The 20,798-nt window shown below is 41.3% G+C and overlaps 1 protein-coding gene across 3 annotated transcripts in view; it reads left to right on the forward strand.

Moving 5' to 3' along the window:
- The window catches only part of MAP2K1 (mitogen-activated protein kinase kinase 1), a 67,874-nt gene that overhangs the window by 39,184 nt on the left and 7,892 nt on the right, over positions 1–20,798 (forward strand). For all 3 annotated transcript variants that reach the window (XM_077827588.1, XM_077827589.1, XM_077827590.1), the window contains 3 exons: positions 14,703–14,827; positions 18,871–19,078; positions 19,394–19,458. In XM_077827588.1, coding sequence (XP_077683714.1) covers positions 14,703–14,827; positions 18,871–19,078; positions 19,394–19,458 — 398 coding nt within the window. The remainder of the gene's footprint in view (positions 1–14,702; positions 14,828–18,870; positions 19,079–19,393; positions 19,459–20,798) is intronic.

The following is a 20,798-nucleotide window of genomic DNA, read 5'->3' on the forward strand; positions in this document are numbered from 1 at the left end:
TTAAATACATTATGAAACAATATTTATGACATTATAGTTCTCTAATTGTAATGGGTTTTCTTCTGGTAGCAACAGGTCTATTAGCCATCTTAGCTAAAAGCTTTGAAGAGTTTCAAAGAAATACAACACGCTGCTTTTAATTTCTGTTAATTTCCATTATCACCATTAAGACTGTGGTTCCTCTTTAAATTAAAAGTCACAGGCTTTTAGTAGATGTCTCAGGCATTCATGTGCTATTTATAGAAGTCTACCAATCAGAAGCGCAGCCCTTTATATTTATTACCTAGTTTAACGGTTGTTAACAACATGGGTAATTGTTAAATCACACAAAAAAGAGGCAGGAGTTCAGTTCTAAATCTGCCCAGGTCTTTGAATGGACTTTACTGTAGGGTAAACACCCATAATGTTTCCTGCATCTTTTACCTTAGCCTTTTAAATCCAGCTGTTTTTTAATCGGCTGCATGTCCTACTAAATCAGAAATGGCACTTGTGAAATAAAACATTCTGTATTTTCTTATGTCACTGTAAATTACGCACCAGAGATGGATTGCTCTACATTTTTGTTGCCTCAGCTCATTGCAGTGATTACACAATATAGCTGTTAGTACTGACCATTCAGCTAGTCTCTTGCATCATTTAGGACTCCACAGACTTTTGGTTATAAAAATATTCCATTCATCAGACTAGTCACCTGATATGTGGTTGTTAGCAAAACCAGGAAAGGATTAATAGGAACGCACGTAGATGTGACAGATTGAAGAACCACTTTAAACATGATGCAGCAGACTGTATTTATTACATGTTCTCTTTTGGGTTTTACTAACAGCTGAATATAGGCTTCTGCCAAAGGGGTGATAGGGACTTCATGTGGATTTCTGATGGTAGCTGCAAAGGAATGTGGTTTCTAGTTTAGTGCGTAACAAGGTATCTTGGAAAAGAGACCCACTGTTTTAGGGCAGACAAAAAATGTGACACTTGTACACTCTCAACACCTAGTTCAGCAATGGCATAACTCCTTTGACATCAATGGAGTTGCAGCCTCTTATGACAGTGCTAACTTTGATCCTTCAATATTAAACATTGTAATGATGGGTGTGGGGAAGAAGGAGAATAAAATGAACTATATAGTAGTGTGGCTTTTTTTTTTTTCTGTTTTGTTTGGTGATAATGGTGGTTTTTCAGGAGGGGTTGTTTGAGGGGGTTTTGTTTTTGAGATTTTCTTGTTTTTATTTGTTTGCAACATTTAGACTTGCATGTTTTTGTCATTGGTATATTTTTGAGGTTATAAAAGGGAAAATCAAACCACCTCTGTTGGAGATACCGTCACATCTTGTAAAAAGACATCGTTTGGCCTAGTTAGTAGTGGAATGGGAGACCTCCAAAAAAACACCTTTGTAGTGTTGGTAATTCAGTAGGTGGCATTCTTCGGTTTGAGTCTGTGCTGAACAGTGCCAGCAGGCCTCTGTTCTGATGGAGATACCAAAAGCACCAAAATGACTTAAAAGCCAAGTCCTATTTTCATCAATGACTTAGAAGCCAAAGTCTCATTGAAAGTCAATGGGATTTAGGCTCCAAAGTCTTGTAAGCATTTTTGAAAATTTTACCCTAGATCCTTTGTAGAAATCCTAGAAATGTAGGCCTGGAAAGGACCTTGAGAGGTCATCAAATCCAGCCTCCTGCACTGAGGCAGGACCAAGTAAACCTTGACCATCCCTGACATGTGTTTGTCTAACCTGTTCTTAAAAATCTCCAATAATGGGGATTCCACAACCTCCCTTGAGGCTTATTCCAGAATTTAATTACCCTGATAGAAAGTTTTTCCTAATATCTAAACTAAATCTCCCTTGCTGCAGATTAAGCCTATTACTTCTTGTCCTACCTTCAGTGGAGATGGAAATCAGATGATCACTGTCTTCTTTATAACGGTTCTTTATATATTTGAAGGCTATCAGGTCCCCTTTCAGTCTTCGTTTCTCAAGACTAAACATGGCCAGTTTTTTTTAATGTTTCCTCATAGGTCAGATTTTCTAAGCCTTTTACCACTTTAGTTGCTCTGCTCTGGGCTCTCTCCAATTTGTCTATATCTTTCCTAAAGTGTGGTGCCCAGAATTGGACACAGTACTCTAGGCCGCACCGGTAACAAATAGAGCGGGTCACCTCCCTGAGTCTTACGTACCACGCTTCTGTTAATACAACCTAGAACGATATTAGCCTTTTTCACAACTGCATCATAGTGTTGACTCATGTTTAATTTGTGATCCACTATAATCCACAGATGCTTTTCAGCAGTGCCACCCCCTAGCTAGTTATTCCCCATTTTGTAGTTGTGCATGTCATTTTTCCTCCCTAAGTGAAGTACTTTGCATTTATCTTTATTGAATTTAATCTTGTTGAATTCAGACCAATTCTCCAATTTGTCAAGGTCATTTTGAATTCTAATCCTGTCCTCCAAAATATTTGCAGCCTCTCGCAACTTGGTGTCATCTGCAAATTTTATAAATATGCTTTCCACTGCATTATCCAAGTAGTTAATGAAAATATTGAATAGTACCGGACCCAGGACTAACCCCTGCAGGACCCACAAGATTCACCCTTCCAATTTGACAGTGAACCATTGATAACTATTATTTGAGCATGGTCATTTAGGTAGTTGTGCACCCACCTTATAGTAATTTAATCTAGACCACATTTCCCTAGTTTGATTATGAAAATGTCATGTGAGACTGTGTCAAAAGCCTTACTACGATCAAGATATGTCCTGTTTATTGCTTCGCTCCTCTCCACTAGACTAGTAACCCTTTCAAAAAAGGAAATCAGGTTGGTTTGGCATGATTTATTCTTGACAAAGTTATGCTGGCTATTCCTCATAACCCTATTCTCCTTTAGGTGATTAAAAATTGGTTATTTAATAATTGGTTTCAGTATCTTTCCAGATATCAAATAAGATGTAAATCCAAAATATGGATGTGGTTGTTAAAGATCCTATGGCACATTTTGCAAGGGTAAGACTGACTATTAAGGGAAGGTCTACACTTCAGTTTTACCATCAGATAGGGGTGTGATTATTTTTTTTATGACGTAGCTAGGTTGGTAAAAGCCCTTCTGACAGTATAGCTTATTTCACTCACCAAACCAATATAAATGGTAGTGGCAAGAGCACTTTGCTAGTATAACTACAGCTACACTTGGAAGGCTTTGCCAGTGTAGTTATAAAAGCAAAACTTCTAAGCGTAGGCAAGGCTTTAGCCTGGTGTCCTACTCCTGTTTCAGTTTGGGCAGCTACATGCTGCTTATCTCAGCTTCTCTCTTTGTTCTTCGGTTGATTGTTCTAAGCTATGGTACAGCTACCGCATTTAGCCCCTTGATTGTGGTATGGGGGGAATGAAATGATCCTTTTTCTTAGCTTGTATAACAGTTTAAGGACTTGATCCAACAGGAATGTACAAAAGTACTTGGAAATTAGTATACTGATCTGCACCAGAAGATGCTGCACAGGGTGCACTGCTGACACCAACCCAAATGCCTCCCATTTTGTTGCTGTTATAATTCACGAGGGGCTTAGTCCTGAATTGGAGTCGGAATAATGAAATGGCTGCTGGATGCCTCACTAGTTGCCATTGGATTGTGTTTAGGGATATGTTTGGCCATGCCCTTCCCCTGCCCTTAGATATGTTCACTTTCTCCCCTATGAAATGCTTCACATCGCTGCTTATTACAGGATCTACCGAGCAGGGCTGTTCATTCTGTGGAAACTCTACTGCACTGCAGCAAGTATGTGCTGAGCACAGAGCTGCTCAGCACTATGCAACGACTGCTCTGTCAGCCATAGTATTGGGCCCCAAGTCTAAAAAGGGGTTTGGGGTCTGTGCCTGGTTGCCTGGGGCAAGTGACGATGGTGGTCCCTTTATTTGTTGTAGGCATGGGCCAGATCCGGATCTTTTCATTTGTTGTTGGTGGGCTCAGATCCAAACCCACCTTACCATTCCAAAACCGGAAGGGGCCTATTTTCTGGTAATTGTTCAGCTGCATCGAGAATCTCTCAAAAACAGGCATTCTCATAGGATTTAGGCCCAAGGGGGTGGAGATCTGGTGAGAATAGTGTTGTTTTATGATACCTAACTGAACCTAAGCTCCAGGAAAATCTGGATCTGAGCACCGAGCACCAACCACCACCTCCTTTCTAGTTTAGTTTGACACTAGATTCTTACTTAAAGATGGTCAGCAGTGTAAAAATGCGTCTCTCTTTTCTGAGTTAAATTCTGCCACAGATTATGTTGAGATACTTCACCTGGGACACCACAAAGCCTGGGTTTCTGTTGGACAGTTAATGGTGATACTGTATTCTGTACCCAGCCTTTTGTACTCAACACACTGAAAACTCACATGGTGGGAAGTGCTTCTTGTTACTTATAAACTCTGAAACTTAGTTTTAGAATTAATTTTAGCTAATATTAGCACTTCTGGACCTGCTGCTGCCAGTCATTATCTTGGGATGCTGGTGTTAGTGGAGTAGTGGAAATCAATATGAGAGATGGCAAACCACTGTTAAAGTGCAGTGAAAAACATTTTAAATAATTTGAATAAGAAGTCTGCTGTTTGAATTTGTTGGTACATATCAAGGAGCTACAGATGTCCTTTTGTTTTTAAATCCCTAATAAAGCTGGATGGAATCTCACTTGCTGTCTCTGGTACTGAGCCTCCATTCTATCACCATCACAAATGGGTGTCACTTTTCACTCCTCTGGTGGCTGCCATATAACACACTCAATAGCAGAAGTTTTTAATTAAAACTTGATTTTAAAAAGTACTGTTTCACAGTTCGGACATGGTGAGAATTGCATCTCTCTATCGGAGCCCTGTGAATGCTGTAAGTAGAATGAGGGATTAATCCAAAACCATTGTAGTTAAAGGGAGTATTTTCTTTGACATCAGGCCTGCAATGGAGCTTTCTTTGTCAAGTTGACTGTTAAAGATTTATGATCTTTCGAATGTATATCTTAAAGTGAATGCCAACATGTTTCATTGTCTTGATTGGTGACCCATTGAACAGCTTTGACTGATTTTTGGGAGTGCATTGAGGACTCTGACTTTCTGGCTTAGCAGGTGCTAGATATGAAGCATCAATCTTTCAGTTGACGTGACGGGGCTGATTTTGTCATTTATGAAGTGATCCCTGCTTTCTGATGTTTGGCTCCTCACTGGCAAGGCTTGGATTGAACTAGTACACAGGGCTAAGGCGTAGTGGCACGTCTTTCACGCTCCTTCCTTGTTCTCTGGAATCTAAGAATCTGTTAATTAAAAAGAGTTTTTGTCTAGCCATTGTTGCTGGGATACACTTGGGTCACGTTTTTGAGACTAACTGATGCCGTGACAGCTGCCTGTTTGCACAACCTGACATAATTCTGAGGTGTGAAGCCCTGCCCGTTCATTTAGATGGGTGCTAACTCAGATACCCACTGATAATACCTTAAATGTCAACATTCCTTACAATTTCATTGCTTATCAAAGCATGTATGGAAGAAAAGGGAAAATCTTATTGTTAAGATCTGCCCAAATCTACTATGAGTGACAGCCCATTTGGCCCCAGGAGTGAGTGGCTTTGGTAGATACAGCCACTCCTACCCATATACACACCCAATAAAGGAGTAACCTAGCAGAGCCCAACTGGGCATCTCCACCTCCCTCCCAAGAGGGAGTGAAGCTCACAAATGCCAGTGGACCATCTGAGGCTTGTCAAGGGGAAGCCAAACTCAAGGAGCCCAGCAAAGGCAGAGGCCCTTTGTGTATTCAGATCCTACCAAGGGCGAGCCAAGTGCTAGGAGCCAGAGAACATGCATGATTAGAGCTTACATAATCTGCCATGATGGGTGTCTCCGATGGGCAGAGCTTAGCACTCTCTTTAGTTTCCAGACTGATCCCTGACCACTTTCCAATCACGGAGAACAGGGAGCAATCCCATAATGAACAGCTGGTAAAAGTCCTCTAGCTTCATTCAGATATATGGTAGACCCTGTAAAAGGCATCGTCCAAAACTTGACCTGATGATACTGTTTGTGCTAAGGGTCTTGCACCACTTAGTCAGGTTCTGACAATTTTTAGCTGAACTTTAGGGCCAGCTGTTCCTTATGGTGGGTTGGCCTGTGCTTTAAGTTTACAATTTGTAAATCAGATAAATTCTGGTGCGGTAGCTCTGACTCTGTTTAAGTGCAGTCATCCCTCGCAGTCGTGGATGCATCAGAGGCTGCTCTTTCAAAGTGCATGGTCCAACAGAAGTTCCTCCTTTACATTCCTTCAGTTTATCTATGTTATCCACTTACATGTGCTCCATACAGCCAATGAGCTATATATCTGCAAACAGTGCATTTTGTATTCAGCTTTGTTGTACTGTGCGTTAACAGGGTCAGGAATATATTCAGTTTACACACACTACATATTCTCAGTAGAGAAACTCTTTTAGAGTTGTGGGGTGCTAGGCAAAGCAGAGTGATTAAAATAATATTAAGATGAATCCTTTGTACTTTAAGGTGATACCACGAGCTACAAGATCAAAAGGAGGAGAAGCAGTCAGTATATTTCCTTATCTTGACACATGTTCATATCTGAGTTCCACACAAGTTCCAACTTGCGGACTCTCACTTTCTATAATGGCTTAGTGTAACTCCCTGGTGAGTGTGATACAGGTTCCTCTCTGTGCCCGATTGGCAGAGGAAATGTCTTTGTGATAGCCACAGCTAGAGAGCATTGGCTCTTTAGCTCAAGCAGCAGCAGCAGCTCAGGAGGACCCAGTTCAGTCCTCAGTGTATTGGCCATGTGACTTCAATGGACCACAGAGGGATACTGTATAACTAGGCTGACTTCATGCCCCACCTCTACCCCTTTATCCTGCTATCTAAGGCGCTTGGCTGATTTTTAAAGTTAAAGTAGCTTTTTCACTCCCATTGCAGATCACCTTTCCTGAGACTTCCTTGATCGCTGTCTTGAATAAAGAACTCCTAGTTGCATATGGACTGGAGCTGGGGTACTAAATAAAGGAGAACCCAAGCAAACTAAAGTGCTTGGGAAAACTTAGGCCATGTCTACACTAGGAGTGCTTTGCTTATCTAGCTATACTGTTTATATTATACCACCAAAGTGCTTCTAGTGTGGATGTACCTTGTTACCAACAAAAAAGCAATTTTGTTGGTATAGCTTATTCTAATTCCCCCAAGCGAAATAAGCTATACTGGTAAAAGCACAGTTTTGCTAATATATCTTCATCTACACTGGGGGCTTTTGTTGGTACCGCTCTGTCATACCCCTTCACAACTCTGACCAACATAGCTATGCCAGCAGAAGTCTGTAGTGCAGACTAGGCCTACAATCCTACCACACATAGCAAACAGTATCACCTATTTAAAGTAGGTGGTCTATATTGTACCAAGTTATGTTCCCTTAATGGTGAGATATAAAATGTGAACTCATACCGTGGAATGAAAGTCCCCAAATGGTCCCATTTCAGATTGAAACATATGGATTATCTCTCCAGCAAATAACCCTGGTAACTATGCTGATATTGTAAGATTACAGCAATCAAGTGACTTTCTACAAAAACATGGCTTCACAGATAAATCTCTGCTATCTTGGGCCAGAACTTTGTAAGAATAGTTTTTTAGTTGTTGTGGTTTGTCACCCATTCATAGTTGGTCCAGAAAATAGACCCCTTCAGGTTTGGATCCGAACCAAGAGAAAAAACATAAGAGGAAAGTTTGGATGTAAAGATTTTAATCAAATTCCTTTGCTCCTTCACACGCACTCTCCTTTCTCTGAAAGGGAGATGCTCAAATAAATTGGTTAGTCTCTAAGGTGCCACAAGTACTCCTTTTCTTTTTGCGAATACAGACTAACACGGCTGTTACTCTGATCCCTTCTCTGAAACCCATAGATGTTCAGATTCAAGTTTTTGTTCTGGCTCAGCTCTACTAATAACATTTATTAATACAGAATGTGTTTTATAAATCAAATATTCTTGTCACAGTTTTTGCAGCTTTGTATTTAATTCTGCTTGGGCAAGACAGTTTAGTCAGTTTCACATTTGGGTTGTCATGAACTTCACATAGTGCTGGTTGTTTTAAACCTTCCCTGCAGTGCTGGAAAACAAAACAACTCCCCTTCCCTCCCCTGAGCTGCAGGCACGTGCTTTCTCTTTCTTTGATCTATTTAAACAAAACATTCAGGATAATATCTATTCTCAGGTAGAGTGAAATACAGAATCAACATTGTGGGCCTAAGCTATGTGCCTGTGTCCTTTAATTTTTCTGGACTGTTTCTTGGATCACATTGCATCGTCAATATCTTTTGGAGATTGGGTGGAATTAGGGTATATCTGCTTAATAGGAATCAATAAGTATTTGGAAACTGTAGGCCATATAGCACAGGCATTTGCATTAATGTAATTGACTGCAGCTACTGTTGGTCAGCTGTAACTGACTTTGCAGCATTGCTGGGCAATAAAACAAAGGAACATTATGGTAACACTAAAAAAAAAATAGACTCTTACATTTTTCACAAAAAGAGTATTTTATCATAAGACGTTAACAGTAGAGTGCTCCTGAGGTCCAGAGCTAGTATATTTGGTCCACCACACATCACACAGTAACTAGCACAACGGGGCCCTGACTTCTAGGCATTACTTTAACACAGATAAATAATAATAATAGTGCTGACCTGGAGAAAGAGAATGAAGGGGAAAGGCAAACTTGTTGGTGACACAAAATTAGTTAATTAGTCAAAAGCAGGGCGAATGATAAAGACCTGCAGAGAGACCAAGTGAAACTAGGTAACTAAACAACATGACTTTCAGCGCTAAAACTTTAGTTGTTCAGGGGTGTGAAAAAACACCCCTCTGAGCAACCAAAGTTTTAGCGCCGAAAAGCACCAGTATAGACAGCGCTTTATCGTCGGGAGCTGTTCGGGGTGGAGTTTTTTTATCGCCGTGAGAACTCTACCCCGGCGGTAAAGCGTGTCTACGCTGCCGCAGCCGCGCCATAATATGGGCAGCGTAGACATACCCTTAGAGACACAGGTGGCTCCTGAACTAGCTGTGACCTTTCAGGAAAACTATTCAGGCATCATGATGGACAGTGAAGAAGTCATTAGGGTGCATTAAGAGGAGAATGGAAAATGTTATCCCTTTATATAGATTAACTCATTTGGAATGCTGTGTTTTGTTTTGGTCCTCCTCTCTGAAAGGAGAACTGGAAAAACTTTGGAAGGAAAGAATTAAATCAAGTGGACATAAGGCAAGGATAACTGGAGAAGAGGAAAGGAGGAGGCAGGTAATGTGAAGAGCTTACCAGGCTAAAAGGATTAGGACTCTTTTTTGCAAGGATTAAGCAGAGGTGTGATACATATACTCTTCCATACTACCAGAATAAAAAGGCTCCAAATGATAAGGAAACAAATTTCCATACTGTGACTAACCCATGAAACTCCTTGTTGCAGAGTATTAAGATAAATGGCATGATAATTGTATTGGTTTGGGTGGGTTTTTTTGTTTTTGTCTTTTGTTTTTTTCAAGAAACCATCACTACATGAATAAAAATAGCAAATAGCACCTGCAGATGAGCCAGGATAAAATTCCAATTGGTATCAACTATACTTTCATATAGGGTTTTTATTCTTTTACATGCTTGTGTGTGTGTGTAGAGGATGAGGTTATAAGGAGGTTACTTCACGTCCCCATAAACCCTGAAGACCCCCACTGGAAATAAGATGCAAACTTGTAGCAGTGAGGGTAATTAACTGTTAGAACAATATACTAATGGTTATGGTGGATTATTCAACACTGAAAATGTGTAAATCAAGATTGGATATATTTTTAAAAGATATGCTCTGGCTCAGACTTGAGTGAATTCCGGGAAGTTCTATGGCCTGCGTTCTAGAGGAAGTCAGACTCGATGACCACAGTGGTTCTTTATGGCCTTCCTTATGAATTGCTCTATTTAGCACCCTCCTCTCTTCAATGTTGTATATCCATCTTTCTGTCTTGAGAGGACTGGCTGGGAATGCTCAGCGCCATTCCTCAGTTGTCTGGAGGGACTGATGTTAAGTGACATGCGACATGCCCTTTCACCTTCTCCAAGGGTTCAGTACATGGCTCCTGCAGCACACTCTGGCCAGCTCTCCTGTGTGATAGTACAGAGCCTGGGACTGATCTCCATGGGGTTGTCCTTTCCCTCAGTGTCGCAGCCAAATCTTTCCATTGTGAAGGGTGTTTTGACATGCTCGTTCGATTTGGGCAATACGAATTGCGTTGGGAAAATACTGGGTGCAGGGAAGCTGCTCAAGAGTAATCTGTTTACAGAGGTGGGGGGTGGGCAGTGGAGTTTGAAACATCATGTTCTCGTTCGAATCAGAAGCTTTAAGCAGACAATGAATATGCTCAAAGAATGGCAGGCTTTATTGCAAAGTCCAGAGTTTGCTGGGCTATTGTAAGAGCTACAATATGTGATCATCAGAGTTGTCAGTAGAAAAACACATGCAAGGCACAGTTTAAGCCTTCAGAGACAAGCTGTATTCCAGGTAGTCCCCAGCACCAGAAGTACTGTTAGAAGTTCACTGACAATGGAATGCTGACATTTTAATTGTTTCTTTTGCCGTGAAAAGATGAAGATGGAATGTTTGTGCTGCTCAGCGAGAGCTGTCAAATGAGATGACGATAGGTTTTTAAAAATTTCTTCTGTGTCTGCATTACATACCAAACTGGTGGGTACGTGCATAAATATAACTAATATAAATATGGCATTCAGCATTTTTCCAGGAGCTGCTGTGGCTTCAAAGTGTCTTATGAACATTCCCACCCTCACCTGTCCCAAAACCAAAACATGGCTAACAAGCCTTGTCCGAAAATCCTTGGGTATCCAGGAGTTTTTATAACCTCTCACTGCTGGCCCCAAAGTGCTGAGCCGTGGCTGCTGCTTTCTTATGACTAGGGTTATCCTGTTTCAGGTTCCCAAAAAGAGGACACTGCTGGATGGGGGGAGCAGAGGGGGAGCTGGAGGGAGGGTACAGTTGGGGGGTGTTGGAGGGGTGTGTGTGTGTGTGTGTACTGGATAGGGGGTGCTGGGGTGGGGTACCTGCGGCCTCACCCTTGAGGTGGGGGGGCAATGTTGCTCCCTGTCACGGTGGCGGTGGCTGGCGCAGACTTGGGATGCAGCAACAGCCATCAGTCAGCACCTGCCTGTGGGGCTCTCTTCTCTCCCCAGCGCTGGGAGCCGGGGTCTGGGTGGGCCGGATCCAGCTGCTGTGGCTGCAGGGGAGGGACCAATCAGGGCGCAGAGACTGCTCTTTCTCAGCTGCAACATCTGTTCCTCAAAAATCACAGACACTGCCTCGTATTTGAAAAATCCACCTGGATAGAGGGCAGAGGATCAAAAAAAGGGGCGATGTCGGGGCGGGGGGGGGAACCCGGACATATGGTAACCCTGCTAATGAGTGGAATTTCAAGCTTAAAGATTTACTGCAGAGAGAGACCATGGGCTGGATCCCTCCTACAGTCAGTAGGCAGTGACCTAGCTAAGGGGGAGGGAACAAAACCTGGGGCCGGTTTTGTTCAATATCTTCATAAATGATCTGGAGGATGGTGTGGATTGCACTCTCAGCAAATTTGCGGATGATACTAAACTGGGAGGAGTGGTAGATACGCTGGAGGGCAGGGATAGGATACAGAGGGACCTAGACAAATTGGAGGATTGGGCCAAAAGAAATCTGATGAGGTTCAATAAGGATAAGTGCAGGGTCCTGCACTTAGGACGGAAGAACCCAATGCACAGCTACAGACTAGGGACTGAATGGCTAGGCAGCAGTTCTGCGGAAAAGGACCTAGGGGTGACAGTGGACGAGAAGCTGGATATGAGTCAGCAGTGTGCCCTTGTTGCCAAGAAGGCCAATGGCATTTTGGGATGTATAAGTAGGGGCATAGCGAGCAGATCAAGGGACGTGATCGTCCCCCTCTATTCGACATTGGTGAGGCCTCATCTGGAGTACTGTGTCCAGTTTTGGGCCCCACACCACAAGAAGGATGTGGATAAATTGGAGAGAGTCCAGCGAAGGGCAACAAAAATGATTAGGGGTCTGGAACACATGACTTATGAGGAGAGGCTGAGGGAACTGGGATTGTTTAGTCTGCAGAAGAGGAGAATGAGGGGGGATTTGATAGCTGCTTTCAACTACCTGAGAGGTGGTTCCAGACTATTCTCAGTGGTAGAAGAGGACAGGACAAGGAGTAATGGTCTCAAGTTGCAGTGTGGGAGGTTTAGTTGGATATTAGGAAAAACTTTTTCACTAGGAGGGTGGTGAAACACTGGAATGCGTTACCTAGGGAGGTGGTGGAATCTCCTTCCTTAGAAGTTTTTAAGGTCAGGCTTGACAAAGCCCTGGCTGGGATGATTTAATTGGGGATTGGTCCTGCTTTGAGCAGGGGGTTGGACTAGATGACCTCCTGAGGTCCCTTCCAACCCTGATATTCTATGATTCTATGAAATCTCCTTGAGGCTCCTGTTGTGTAGAATCCCCTCGGTTGTTCTGTTGCAGAGGTGGGGTTTCCCCCCACCTGGAATTTGCTGCTAAGCTGGCCCTGAGCCCACGATGGTCTCTAAGGATCTCTGCCTGCATTGAGGCCCCCTGCACATGCCGCCTGGCAGCAGGCTCCAGGGGAGTCGTACTACCAAGGACTCCCCCAGGAGGTCTTCCTGCCTGTAAAGGGGAAATCGATATTGCAGAAAAGGCTCCATGGTAAAGCAATAGGTGTATTATCTTTCCTAGGAGATCTCCATGGGGTAGGTAGGGGATATATCCCTGTAGATATCTTCTTGGGGCCCTATGTAGCAGGGAGGGAGACTGTACTGTGAAGGCATCTGAGTTCCTCTTCTCTGCAGGAGGGGAGAGCGTCATGTGTGCAGCATCCCCTCCATCTTGAGATCTTGGGGCCATGCTGTGTGTGGCCCTATATTAGGTCAGGGTGTGGATTTGCTGTGACTTAAAGCTAGCGCTGAGTTCTGTGTAGTTACTTTGGATTGATGCTACTGTAGCTGAGCTCAAGGAGCTCTGGAAGGCATTGAAAAAGCACTTCAGTGTGCCTGGGCATCTTCAAGTGACCTGCTCTAGAGCGGTGGTGCTCGGAACCAGAACCAACAACAAGAATTTCAAAAAGCAAATAACACTTACACTCCACCTCTGTTTCCTGGTCTGTATGTCTCTCTTCAAATCAAGTAACATTTTACACAGAGCCCTCCCTATTTTGGAGTGCTGTGTTATCATCAGCTTTCCAAGATTACCCTGCTACGAACATGAACTGCAGACTGACTCCTTTGGGGATGTGTGGCAAGCTGCCTGGAGAATGTTTTATATAAATTCTGAACTAAAATATAAAAGAAAATGTGCTTGGGGTGGGAGCTGCTAAGGTTCAGCAGCAGTGGATAAAACAGAAAAGATTCTGCTTCAAGCGTGCTGTGCATACAGTGTTTGCCCAGCTTGTGGTGAAGCATCCAACTTCCTGAAAGCTATTTTAGGCTGTGTCTAATCTATCCATTTTAGGTATTTCCAAGGCCTCATCACCTGCTATCTAAGTACTGTCTGCTTGCTAACAGCACAGAGTGTTTTGTATTCAGTAAAAATGCAATGTGTAGAAAAGAATTTGTCAGCACAGATCTTTCCCCACCTACCTCTTGAATAGTGCTTTGATTTGAGTGATGAGAATATAGTAACTAAGGAGGAATTGAAGTCTGTGTGCTCTGGGGTCACAGATGCACAAACAGGAATTTTGAAAGTTCAATTCCTCCCTCAGTCCAAACCAATTTATAATGACCTTTTTGTTTGTTTGGTTTTTTTTTAAACTCATTGGTGGCATTCTTTGCAAATGTGGCTTCCTGTTTTATAAACCCTGTAATTCATTGGTAATGACTCTCGGTAAGTAGTCAGTTATATTGAGAAACTTCTTATACCTAAAACAAAAAGATTAAAAGAAATGCTCCCAGCGCTTTAGCATGCATAAGCAGGTGGTTAGTAGTTGCCTAGTTACTAAAGACCTGCATTAGGCTTCCATTTAGGGAAGTAGTGCTGAATGTATAATCTCAGCCAGTTTTTCTTCCTTCTCAGGTAAACTTGATCTCAAACTAAACAAACATTTAATTTAATGCAGTGTTTCAGTATCAGGATTGTTTTCAGTTTAAAATAGCCCATTTACTCTGAGTTTATTTGCTAAAGATAGGAAATTGCTGTGTTTTTACACACACTCAAATATTTTTATAAGTTTTTGGGATGATAGGACACATGGTTGCATTTCATTTAATAACCCAGTAAACTGAAATGTATAGATTATTAATGATTTTTTTATTGAATATTCCTAGGCACCAAAAAAAAAAAAGCCATCAAAATGGAGTTAAGTTTGAAAGTACATATTAGCATGTCGGAGACCCGAATGTGAAAGTCCTTACAAGAATGTTGTAGACACTACAAAACGTACAGTGGAAAAACAGGAAATTCTGAATGAGATTTAAACATAAACCTTTTGTACCTTCCAGGGAGAGGAAGGGAATCAGGTTGGAAGTTAAAAGGAGAACAAAGGGAGGCACAATGTTACTCCCACCTTTCATGTTACTTTCATTGTCAAATATTCCCATGTTATATATCTATCTATCTATCTCATCCATTCATTTTTTCCCCAGATGTTAAACCATCTAACATTTTGGTAAACTCTAGAGGTGAAATCAAGCTTTGTGATTTTGGTGTCAGTGGACAACTGATAGATTCAATGGCAAACTCGTTCGTGGGGACACGGTCCTACATGTCAGTAAGTATAGCTCTTTTAACTTTGAGTTTACTATGCATTGTGTTATAGTTTTCGGTGATCAGACAAGAAACCACTGCTGCCATCATTACAGTAATTTACAATTATTACTCACTGCCTCACTGAAGTATTCAAGTGTCACATCAAAGTTCAAAAGTGGATTTGTTGCAGTGCATGACTGATGACTTGGAGTCTTCTAACATTGTAAAAGAGATGCTGATGCAACTGCATTGCAAAATCCAATGAGCTAATGCTTTGGGGTTTTGTGTACATGCATTTCCAAAAAAGTGTGCAGAGCTTGTTCTCCTTACACAAGTCTTTGTCCCTATCCCAGCCCCCAAAATTTCTCACTGTTGCTACAATTGCGAGCCTAGGCAAGATGCTGTCTACACAAGCGCTTCTACCATTGCTATCACAGGGTGAGTTAAACCAGTTATAGCAACAGAGGGAAACTTTAGGGGGAAAAGGTTAATGTAGACCAGGCTTAGTGGCTAGTGTGGGACTACTTTAGTGGGTGTTCTCTTTTGAAAACTAGTATTCAGGAATAAAGTGCTATTTAAAGAAGCACTGTGTATCATGTGGCAACCAGCACAAACATGAATTGTGGTTCCCTTTCTCTCTAATGTATGACGGTACTTTTCAATTTAATGCAGATTCTATTAACTCATAAAGCTAGGGCTTTCAGAATTTCTTCTAAAAAAAGAAAGGAGTACTTGTGGCACCTTAGAGACGAACAAAGAACAAATTGATTTGAGCATAAGCTTTCGTGAGCTACAGCTCACTTCATCGGATGCATCCGATGAAGTGAGCTGTAGCTCACGAAACCACCTTAGAGACTAACAAATTTATTTGAGCATAAGCTTTCGTGCATCCGATGAAGTGAGCTGTAGCTCACGAAAGCTTATGCTCAAATCAATTTGTTCGTCTCTAAGGTGCCACAAGTACTCTTCCTTTTTTTTTTTGCGGATACAGACTAACACGGCTGCTACTCTGAAACCTGAGAGTTTCTTCTGTAGCTATGAAATTGAGCCTGGACCTAAAAACAAAGGGGGGGGGAAAAGTATACTGCTTATTCTACTCAGAATGGATCCTACTTTTCAGGACACTATCTTCTCCATTTGTCATCTGAGGTGGGTGTCAGATTAGGAGTGAACCAGCAATTTACGTTGCAAACTTGAGCTTTGTGGGTTCTGTTAAACAGCAAAACATTGTCACAGCTCCTCGTTTTTTGCCCCTGACTCTGGTGTTCTTGTTTTTATTTTTCTTCTGATCAGGAACAAAGTGTCGCATAGCTTCAGTTTCCAGTGACACGTCACTTCCACAGGTTGAAGGTCTAGGTCGCTCCCATGGCATTGTATTTCAAAGATCAAATCATGGTGGTGAATCTGTTTGTTCTCTGCAGTAGTGTTTGAAGTTCATTCTTTTGCAGGCAATTACTGATATTGCTCAGTGTCTCTCTTAGCACTGTTTTTCAAACTACGGTGAAAACGCTTTGCTGGACCATGATAATTTTGCAGGCAACATCTGATTTTGATGTCTCAATACAGTGAGATTAGCTTGGAGCTATTTTCTGTCTCCTGTCCACTATACACTGATCTGATGCACTTACTGCCATATAGGTCATTTTCATGGCTACTTCCATGCTGCCTTCTACTTCTCATTCATTCACTTTTGTTTTTCATCTAATACTCTTGCAAACTGTAGAATTTATCCCCCTTTGGGGTGGCTTCCTTGCTGCCCAAAATCTGGTAGTTATTCTAAAAGGGCTTTGGCTCCAACTCAGGTGGGACATTGGAGAAGGTCTAAGTATGAACTTGCAGAAATAGTATGTGATTGATAAAACACCAATTATACTTGTTATAGTGGTTCACAGTTGTCATTGGTTGAAGGGTTTAATGGCTATAGACCACTCTGACATCCTATAGGAATATCAGACTGTAAAATTCAGTTTTCAAGGTATGAATGCCTAAATGTGTTCATTAGAGTCTTTGATCTTTGGGAGAACTTGAGGCTCAATAAAGGGGGGCGGGGGGGAGGGCAAAATGAAGTTTTGTATTGAGCCTTCTCAAAGAAAAACATATATGGGAACCATGTGGACTATTTTATATGCTAGAACTACAAGAGGGAGTGTGTTTTCAGTCTTTACCGCTGTTTTTTGTTGTTGTTGTGTTTTTGGCCACACAATACTAATAAAGCAAGTGCAGTAACTGACTGTATATTTCAGTCTGTGTTTTTCACTTTATACACTGTTTTCATGGACATCTTGAGAACCTTTTCAAGTGATTTTTTTTTTGTTGGAATGGCTGGACTAGTTAGAGTGTGACTGTACCTGAAATACATGTTTCATTTCCCCAATGTGCGATTCAATTTTAAAAAACAAAACCATATTTGTAGCTGATGATGTGCCATCTGTTAGAGATGCTCCTACCTACATACTTCCCACTTGCTGAAAGGGTAGGTTGGCATGAGTGTGTACACCATGTATACTGCATTTTTAATCTTTACATGAGATTTTTTTTCTCTTTGTCCTTTCTGTGTTCTAATCTTTTCTAAGCAGAACACAATCCCAATAACGTTACATTTCCACATTTGAATGGTTTTGTATGTGCCCATCCCACCTGGAAACTATCTGAAATATTTTCTTACTTTGTTTTTATACTTGTCAATAAAGCACTCCAGGAAACTTAAACACACTACTTTTACAAGCTGAACATATGTTTGAATAGCACGGACTCTCACTTTTGAAAAACCTTTTAAATAATTTAAATGTTTTCTTCAGAAGTAAAATAAGTATTTTGAAAAAGAAACATCTGAAATTGGAGTTTATTTTTGCGTAATAAGTACATTCTCCACATTGATAAGTATTTCCTTTTATTTAAAAGTACTTAGTTGAGTCATTGAAATTGTTCTTTTTGTTAAGAACAAATATTTTTAAATAGTATTTTAATACTCATGAGCAAATGCTAACTGTTTGCCTATTCAATGAACTACAGGAGCTGTGGTAAACATTTCACCTCTCCTGAATCGTGCTATACAGCCTGCAGTTGGCAAATTACTCCTTTGAAATACAGTAAATAGATACACACCAATGTGTTGGAGCCCCAGTTTCATTGTGTCACAGGAAAGTTGGCCTTTTACAGGGTTTGGGCTCCAGCTTCTGTTCTGTGCCTAGTTTCTGCCCAGAGCAGAGGCATTCTGGGACTATAATTCTCATGGTATGGGAACCGTGAGCTGTGCAACAGTGCAATGGAAACCCAAGTGGAATTTAAGGCTTTCGCAAAATGCACTACAGCACAGTCTACAGTTTCCATGTGCCCTCGAGAGCAAAGGCAGGAGAGGTAATATCTTTTATTGGACCAATTTCTGTTGGTGATAGAGACAAGCCTTTTGAGCTTTCACAGAGCTCTTCGTCAGGCCTGGAGAGCTGTCCGTTTCAGAATGTCTGTCTTCTGGACAGAAATCTGACGTAGGTAGAGGCTGGACCTTGAACCTCGTTAAAAGACAGGCTTGCCTTGTGACATTTAGAAAATCTTTAAAGTTTTCCCCTTTCTTTTCCCAAAATAACTTTTATTTTCTTATTTTTCAGTTTACATGTGAGTTCCAGTAATGAATTCTGTTGCAATACTAAGATACTAGCTCAAACACTAGTATTTTCTGTTGCAAAAAGTAGTAAATTACCATTAACAAAATGTTTTAAACACTTCATTAAAGGTACATTTCTATAAATGTAACTGAATTGGGTATCTGAGTTGTGCTACTGACGGTTAATGATTCAATATTTATTTTAAAATTGTGATTAAATTGTAATGATGGTCTTTAATTGTTAAAGATCAAAGTACCTGAGGTTTAAGGAACTGATGGGAGTTCAGATTCCATACACTTTAAAAAAGTCAATTATGGAGTCCCTGACTGCCATAACGATTTTTTAAAAAGTCATATTCATATGCTCAAGTGTTTGTTTATTTTATCCATCACTCTTTCCAGGTTATTGCAGTGTGTGATTTTCTTACCTCTTACAGTGTTTTGCCTTTTTTCTTTTTTTGTAGCCGGAAAGACTCCAAGGTACTCATTATTCAGTGCAGTCAGACATCTGGAGTATGGGATTGTCACTGGTAGAAATGGCCATTGGCAGATACCCAATTCCCCCTCCTGATTCCAAGGAGCTGGAGCTGATGTTTGGCTGCCCTGTAGAGGGAGACTCTCCAGTTTCTGAGACTTCACCCAGGCAAAGAACACCTGGCCGACCAATGAGCTGTAAGTGCCTGATGCAGTGTAGCATGTGAAAGTTGGATGGGTTTGATGGGAGGAATACATAGCCCAAAGGTGCGGTGGGACGGGGAATAAGAGGGAAAGCCAGATTCACACTGTTCCCTTCCAGCTTCATGGAGCTCCCAGCAAAAAGCTATTAGAACTTTGCTGCCTTTGTCAAGCAGACCTGTGCTTGTACCCTTCCCCAATGGGTCAATGTGTTTGAAAGAGCAAAACTGTAGTATTGTCAGACTGAATGTATTTCTACCTCATTTTACAAATAGTCTGCTTTATTTTTTAATATATTTCATCCATTTGTAGCCTATGGACCAGACAGCAGGCCTCCAATGGCAATCTTTGAACTTCTGGACTACATCGTCAATGAGGTAAACAGCTGTTTACATCTATCAGAACTCCCTTTTAAACTGTTAATTCAAGATTTTGGGGTCCATATTGAAGGTGGTTTTGTTTTTTTTAGTGTATATTGTAAAACAAGCCTCTTAGCTCTCTTTAAAAACACAGTGGACCAAACTCATCCCTGGTGCAAATGCACTGGCTTGAATGAAGTTATTAGAGCTCCACCTGATCACAATCTGCAGAAATGGTCTGCGGATATCCACAGATATAAAACTGATACCTATGGATTTGCAGGGCTCTAGAAGTTACACATGGGATACATTTGGCGTAATCTATTGCAACCGAAGATCAGCCTTTAAATAGGTCTGTGGCTTTCCAATGACACGTGGTTAGAGAGGGTGGCAGAGAGCAATATCAAGTGCCTACTTAACTATCCCTGTCTTTGTTTTACTGGTTTAGTTGTTGTATCTCTAAAATAGAGTTTAGTTACAATCTAATATTGTGTCAGTTTTGAAGTGTGGTTTTGTGTTTTAGGACAAAAATGCTTGTTAAAACTTGTTACCAAGATTTTCACTGAATTCCCCAACTACAGCTAAACTCACATAATTCCAGTGCTTGTCTTTATTGCATCTTCTTCTATGTGCTGGCGAGGGCTGACCTGCCATAAAGAACAAGAGAAATCCCAGTACCAAGGGATCAACAAACTACTAACTACTAAAGTCAAATAAATTAAATATGATTACCGGTGATTCATGTATAGGCATTGCTAGGACACTCATAATTACCGGTCAGCATTGATGTTTGGTTCTCCTTGAGTACTAGATTTTACCTGGGTTACTGTTACGCTACTGCAGGGGTTCTCAAACTGGGGTTCAGGACCCCTCAGGGCATCACGAGGTTATTACATGGGGGGGTCACGAGCTGTCAGCCTCCACCCCAAACCCTGCTTTGCCTCCAGCATTTATAGTGGTGTTACAAATTAAAAACACTTTTATATATTTAAGGGGGGTCGGACTCAGAGGCTTGCTCTGTGAAAGGGGTCACCAGTACAAAAGTTTGAGAACCACTGTGCTACTGCATCTGTTTCTAAAAGACAGAACTCCTCTCATGCTCTTATTTCAGAGAGCTTTACAATACCTCTCCTTGGGTCAGTCGAGCAGATTTAACAGTGGGTATCGTTGCAGAATCTTACACTTTGGACTGAAAATGAAGATGTTAAAACATAAAGGCTGATATTTCGCTTAAGCTCTTATTCCTAGCTGCACTGAATCTTCAGACACTGAGACAGAGAGAGGCATTATTATGGATACAAATGAACATGTGTGTGCGTACACACTTGCATTTTCATCATCCTCACGTATAAAATGGC

The sequence above is a fragment of the Eretmochelys imbricata genome, chromosome 10 (genome assembly GCF_965152235.1).
Source record: "Eretmochelys imbricata isolate rEreImb1 chromosome 10, rEreImb1.hap1, whole genome shotgun sequence".
In the NCBI taxonomy this organism is placed as follows: Eukaryota; Metazoa; Chordata; order Testudines; family Cheloniidae; genus Eretmochelys; species Eretmochelys imbricata.